This window comes from Bactrocera neohumeralis, chromosome 6 (assembly GCF_024586455.1).
Source record: "Bactrocera neohumeralis isolate Rockhampton chromosome 6, APGP_CSIRO_Bneo_wtdbg2-racon-allhic-juicebox.fasta_v2, whole genome shotgun sequence".
Classification (NCBI taxonomy): Eukaryota; Metazoa; Arthropoda; class Insecta; order Diptera; family Tephritidae; genus Bactrocera; species Bactrocera neohumeralis.
This window is the reverse complement of record NC_065923.1, coordinates 72,889,013-72,895,675: the sequence shown is the minus strand read 5'-3', so window position 1 is coordinate 72,895,675 and position 6,663 is coordinate 72,889,013. Positions and strand designations below refer to the sequence as shown.

Genomic DNA, 6,663 nt, shown 5'->3' with positions numbered 1-6,663 from the left:
TATATATACATACATATATGTATATATGAGTATAGATATGTATATGTATATATAAGTGTGTGTATATGTGCGTATATATGTGTTTATATATATACATTTATACTAAAAAGCTGCGCTTTGGCAGCTGCCTCATTATTGCAATATTTTCTACAAACATACACGCGCATACATATTAACTATTACAAAACTGCGCTTGTCTTTTGCTTATTTGCGCCGTCGCCGCACGCTGTGACGCCGCCGGATTGCTTGCCTTAACTGTTATCGTTGTTGTTATTCACACTTGTAAGCGCGCCTTACTTTTGTTCCTTATTGCCTGCGTTTTTGTTGCTGTTGTTTTTGTTTTTGTTGCTGTTATTGTTTTTGTTATTATTTCAGTGTCTCTTGTTATTGCTGTTGCTATTGCTCCAGCGTTTGCTGCTACTTTTTTCATAATGTATTGTTGCCGCCACACAGCCAAAGGGGAACAAACTCCAATAGCGAGCGCTAAGCATATGAAAGTGCATACACATACACACACACACATATACATGTAGAGATATGACTATATATGAGTCGTGCATATACGCTTGTAGCGTTGGTGACTCACTAGCAGCTAAGCGCGGTTGCGGCATACCACCAGAAAGGCATGCGGCCGCTGCCAACACGCCAGCGCTGTCACGCTTACCAATGTTGCCATACTCAGACGAAATTTTAGCTTTGCTCACTTAGCCAATTGTTGCATTACCATTTGGTTGCTGTGCGACTTTTGCCACTTTTTGTTGCACAATAGCGCATTTTTGCCTTTTGGTGAAAAATTATTTACTTTTTTGTTGTTGTTCGGTTAGTTAGTTGCATGGCCAATAATTACGTGCAGGCAGTGCAAGGCTATTGTTGCTGTCGATTGTTGTTGTGGTGCTGGTATGGCACATGTTATGCGCGCTTTTGTGCTGCGAAGCGCAGTGGTGGCGCGTAAAGGGAGATGAGGCGACGCAGGTATGATTTTATAAAGAAAAAGTTGTTGTTTAAGTCTAATGGGCTTAATGGGCATCCGCGCGTTAGAATCAAGCAAGTTGATGAATTAGTAATGCCATTTGTTGAGGGGGTAACAAAACCCCTTCACCACTTCTACTATATTAAGCAACTCCAGCGCGAACCCTCTCCAATTTGTTCACACTTGTATGCGCATTGTGCATTTCCAGCGCGTCGAATCAGTTTACCATCGCTTCGCTTTTCTGCCCCGCTCCTTCCACAGCGCACCGCGCACTCTCTTCATTGACATTCCTCTCGCGTCTTATCACCATCTGTGCCGTTATGTGTTGTGTTTACAGATTTGTTCCGCCGTCAACTGCACCATAGCATGCCTTCCTCATTCCAGCGCGTGCTTGCGCGCCCGATCCTATGACGCTTTGCTTGCAATTTACGTTGGCAACACAACCGCCTGCAGCTTCCACTCACAATCACCACCGCCGCCGCCAACACCACCAATACTGCCGCGCTCAATTACATGCTCTTTAACCACTTGCTCGTGCAACTGCTGCTTCTCCAGATCCTCGTGCGCTGTTGACAACAGCTGCTGCTGCTGCAAATTGCTGACACTACCGCTGGCTGCCACCAGCAACATGCGTCCGCTGCGCGCGTCATGCGGCGCCAGTCTATGCTGCGACGATGTCAGCTGATGTTGGTGATGATGATGTGTATGCGCCAGCTGCTTCACCTGCTGTTTACCACCCAACTTGTACTGATGCTTCTTATGCTTATGTGTTGATGCCGCATCTGCGAAGCCCTGCCGCAGCATGCGCCCCACATACACCGCCGTCAATATGGCGTACATAGCACCGAGCAGCGCGCCGGCCAACACATCAGACCAGTGATGCCAATAGTCACGCACGCGACTCAGCGCTATGTAACAGGCGACCAACAACAACAGGAACTGTAGTATATGACGTAACACGCGTGTAGTGCCGCGTCCGCGCCACACCGCATGCAAGTAGAAGCACAGCAGCAGCATGGCGTAGAATGAGAGCGATGAGTGCGCGCTCGGAAAGGATACGTGCAGTTCGCGCAACTGTCGCGCGCTCAAATTGCGATTCGCGCAGTAGTAATGCTCCACATAGACGCCGCCGCCGACCAGCTGCTGATAGGCGCTCTCGCAGGAGCTGCCATCCGGCAGGCGCGGTTGACACGCGGTGTAGAAGTGCGGACGCAGGCGCCCCACCACATTCTTCGCCAGCTCCGTGGTCAGATAGGTGGCGATGAAACCGAAACTAAAGATAGATAAGCTGCGCGCCAAATTCGTTACGTATTTGCGCAGTCGAAAGCACTTGCAGATGCGCATTATCTCCACAACGCTGATGAAGAGCATCGGCAGCAGCAGTGTGTAGATCAGTAACATCGGTATGGTGATCGTGCACTCGCGGTACGGATAGCGCAGCGTGAGATCCGAGCAGAAGAAGCCGCGTTGGAAGGCGCGCATGTTGAACTCGGTTTGTTAGCTGAATGTACGAAGCGTTGAGGAAAGCGCTTCAATTTCGATTTGTTATATGTAACTTCGGAAATTGTTTACAGTTATATTCAGCTGCTGCACATAGCCTTACGTAGACAGCTGACTGCGTTGATTTACGAAGCGATTTGCAATTTTTATTTGTGTTTATGTTTTTTATTTTTTGTGTTTTGTTTTTTTTTTGTTTGGTTTTTTCTTCCGGCTCTGAAGTCTATCTGCGTGGTGCGACTTTGCTATCACCTTTTGCCTTTTTTGTTTGCGTTGAATTGGCAGTTTTTTCAGCGACTTTGCATTCGCTTGACAGATCTTAGCTGCAGATTAGCGACTTGTGTTGTATTGCTTTTTTTTGCTGACTTGTTTAGAATTGAAAAGTATTTCTGTGCACACGTGTATATATACTTTGTTTATTTTAGTTCGGCACTTAATGATTATATAACCTAAGCTCATTCGATTGTTCACTTTTTCTGAACTTTGTCACACAGTTCATAATATTTTTCTTTGAAAATTGTAAGCGCTTATTAATTATATTTGTTACGTCTTGTTAGAGTTCATTTGGAATGTTTTGTTTTGTATTTGCGTTTTTTGTCAATTTCTGCAATCGCACATGTAAATATACAATTTATATATAAGAAATTATGCAATTTACTAGTTATACGAATTAATACTTTTTAGTAAAGCTTGTGTTTTAATTTTTATACTGTCATGGTCGTGGGTCTTTGGGTTATCATTAATGTAAATTTCTATTTTATTTAGAATTTTTTCGCAAAAGCATTAAAGTTTATTAAGAATTTGTAAGAAAATATTAATTTTTTTAATAAATAAAAATATTTTCAGAATTTATTAAAAAAATTAAGAAAAAAATTAATTTAATAAAAAGACATAATTTTAAGAAAATATTGTTAGTTACAGTCTCTAATTAATTTAAAATATTTTTTAAATTTATTTAATTTAAAAAATGTCGGTTTAAATTAAAGTATTTGATTTCCTGAAATTTTTTTTTTTGACTGCAATATAATTTACTTTATACAAATAAATAAAGTTAGTTAAACTATTCTTTATTTAAATTTTTACTTTTTTAAATTCAATAAATATAAATTTCTAAAATCATTGCAAATAAAAAAATATTTTATTAATTTTAATTAAAAAACAAAATTTATAATTATTTAAATTTTTGATTTTTTTATTAACATTTTAAAAAACTTTTTTAGTGAAACTAAAAATATTTTATTTAAAAATAAATTTAAAAAAAAATATATTTTTAAATTTAATTAAAAAAAACTAATTAATTAGTTTAAAAAAAAATTAAATAAAATTAAAAAAAAAATATTTTCTACAATTTTTTTTGTTAAAAAATTAAATAATTTAATTTAAAATAATTCAATGACTTCAAGTTTTTCATACGTATTTAATGAAAAAAAATTAAAAGCAAAGTTTTCATAAAATTTAAAATTTTTACATTAAAATTTTTAAATTAAATTAATTTAATAAATTTTAAAATAATATAGTTAGTTTTGCTATTTTTTTACTGAAAAGTTTACCCCTTTTAATTAAACAAATGAAATATTTAAAAACAAATTGTTAAAAAAGGGATAGTTATGTATTTAAATAATTAAATTTAAAAATTTATATTTTTTTAATTAAATAGAAATATTTTCAAAAGTTATACTTAAAAAAATTAATTAATTTACTTTGATATAATGTTTTTACTAAAAAGTTTACTTCTTTTAATTCAATAAAGATACATTTTTAAAAATTTTGTTGTTAAATTAAAATTATTTAATTAATTACATTAAAAAATTTATATTTTTTTAATTGAATTGAAATACCTTTTAAAATTATTATTGAAAAAAAAAAATTAAATTAATTCGAAATAATCTTTACTTTATGTAATTTTTGTATGTATTTAAAAGATTACAAATAGTAATTAGTTAGTAATTAAAATTTAGTTCGTTTAATTAATTATTTTAATAAAATTTTTATTTTTAATTAAATAAAAATGTTTTCTAAATTTTTTTTGCAAAATTTAAAGAAGAGTTAGTTAATTTAGTTTAAATCATCTTACTTAAGAGCATTTAATTTAACTTATTTAATTAACGTCATTTTCTAAATCGCTCCTGATGTGATTAATTATCTAATTAAACTAATTTTTTTTTAATGTTTTATAATCAAATGTATTTAATTGAAGAGTTCCAAAAAAATTAAATTAAATTAAATTAAATTAATTTTATAAATTATAATAATTAAATAAATTTTTTATTTATTTTGGTAGTAAATGTTATTTTTTAGTAATTAATTTAATTATTTTTTATTCAAATTTCATATTCAAAAATAAATTTTTATTAATTTTTTTTGAATGTATATAAATCGTTTAAGGACTTTTTTAATTTATAACTTTTTTTAATCAAAATTTCATATTTAGAAATATGTTTTAATATCTGTTTTTTGAATTTCAATAAATTTTTTATGATTTTTTTAACTTATATCAATTTTTTTATAAATTTTTATTATTATTTTTTTTAACTTATAAGCATTTTTATAATTTATAGTGTAAACATTTTAAAGGTACTAACATTTTAGTATTATTAATTCATTTTAAATTTATAAATATTATTTATTAAAATTTTTGTAATAAACTTTCTTAAAAGATTATATATTTTATACATATAAATTAAAAAAAAAATATTTTGCTATAAATTATTTTTCTTCCAAAACAAAAACAAAATCACAAAATTATAATTTATACGACGACTGAACATATTTTTAGTTTATTGTGAATATATTATTTTTTGTTTCTGTTATTGTCTTATTTCTGAACTTTTGCACTTTTAAATATCAGACCCAAGCCCAACTTGTATTATATTTCTTTTAAAGACAGTTTTATTGCTAATTTTTGTCCTTTCTTTAATATCATTTTGTTGTTATTTTTATTATTATTTTGTTTGCAATTCCTTCTACGATATTCCACCACACATTTCCCACCATTATCCGTACAGTGCACTTCCTTAACAATAATACTGCTTATTGTAGATTTTTTTCACCGGCGCGCGCTAAAAGCAAAGTTCGTTTGTACGTCCGTACGCCTTACAACGTTCTTTTTATTTTCAATTTTCAAAGTTTTTTCGCACGCCAAATGATCATCGCACTCGCGTGCTCACGCTCAGCAACTGACTGCTGATTGTCAAAGCATTTTACTAGCGATCTAGCCGTGGACTAGTAACTGACACAGCAGGCAGCCGCGCGCCGCGGCATATCAGCGCCGTGACGACGCGCGCTCGCGGCTACTACGTCACAGTAGCTGACAGCGCCGCGACTAACCACATGTAAGACGACGCCGCCACCGCCATTGACGCTGCGGTCGTTGCACACACCTAACACAATCGCGACACGGTAACAAAGCGCACACTGTTTGGTGTAAAATAGAATTGTGTTTTTATAAAAACAAAAGCAGCAACAAATCAAACACTTTGTAAGTATCGAACACTTAACGGCGCTGTAGTCGTTTGTTCTTCTTCTTTTTCAAACAATCACTTCACTTTTCTTTGACACTTCTGCTTTGTTTGTATAATTTTTTTTTGCGTGGCGCACAGCTTGCGCACTCACATTAATGTTATTAAGTTTCCAATCGCTGACTGCTATGTATGGAATAATTCTTATCAAGCACAGCGCGCGCTGCAATCGAAGCTGACGCAGGCGACGACTGCAAAAGCGACGTCTATTGCGCTGCGCTGCCGCCATGTCGACGCTTACTAAAGCGCTTGAAGATGTTGCTGATGGCTGGCGCTTCTGCACGACTTTCAAATAAATGTTTCGAATGTGTGCATACATATGCTCGTACATATGTACATATGTAACTGTGGGTATGTTTTTTATTGATATTCATGTGCGTTTGTTTGTTGCGCTTAGATAACGTAAATTGCGCTCATATTTAAGCGTTTGCGCTCGCACGCGCAGCTAGTGACGCGCACCACACGTTCGATAAGTCGTGAGAACTGCGTTGCGTTAATAAGTGGGTGGGCCACAAGCGCACCTTTTTCCTGCTTAATCAGTACGAGGAAGTTGTAAATGTCTGCGCTTATATATAGTTGACAGTCTGACTGAGAGCCGGAAAGAAAGTCAAGTTCAGTTTAGGTGAAATTTCTTAAACTTCTTCATCTTTATTGGCGTAAGCACCACTTACGCGGTTA

At 34.2% G+C, this 6,663-nt stretch overlaps 1 protein-coding gene across 4 annotated transcripts; it reads right to left on the bottom strand.

Annotated features, from left to right (window-relative positions):
- Positions 1–317: 317 nt before the first annotated feature.
- Positions 318–5,669, bottom strand: LOC126761775 (putative phosphatidate phosphatase). Of its 4 annotated transcripts, none has more exons than XM_050478158.1 (2): positions 5,445–5,669; positions 318–3,071 (listed from the first exon to the last, which is right to left on the bottom strand). In XM_050478158.1, the coding sequence occupies exon 2, from the start codon at positions 2,450–2,452 to the stop codon at positions 1,397–1,399; it is 1,056 nt and encodes a 351-aa protein (XP_050334115.1). In that variant the 5' UTR covers positions 2,453–3,071; positions 5,445–5,669; the 3' UTR covers positions 318–1,396. The 4 variants fall into 4 exon arrangements, with proteins under 4 accessions (XP_050334115.1, XP_050334114.1, XP_050334112.1 ...); XM_050478157.1 differs by having other exon boundaries at positions 5,450–5,669; XM_050478155.1 differs by having other exon boundaries at positions 5,459–5,669.
- Between the last annotated feature and the right edge of the window lie 994 nt (positions 5,670–6,663).

Excerpts from the sequence above, each read along its gene's own strand:
- LOC126761775 (XM_050478158.1), bottom strand. The coding sequence starts at position 2,452 with ATGCGCGCCTTCCAACGCGGCTTCTTCTGCTCGGATCTCACGCTGCGC.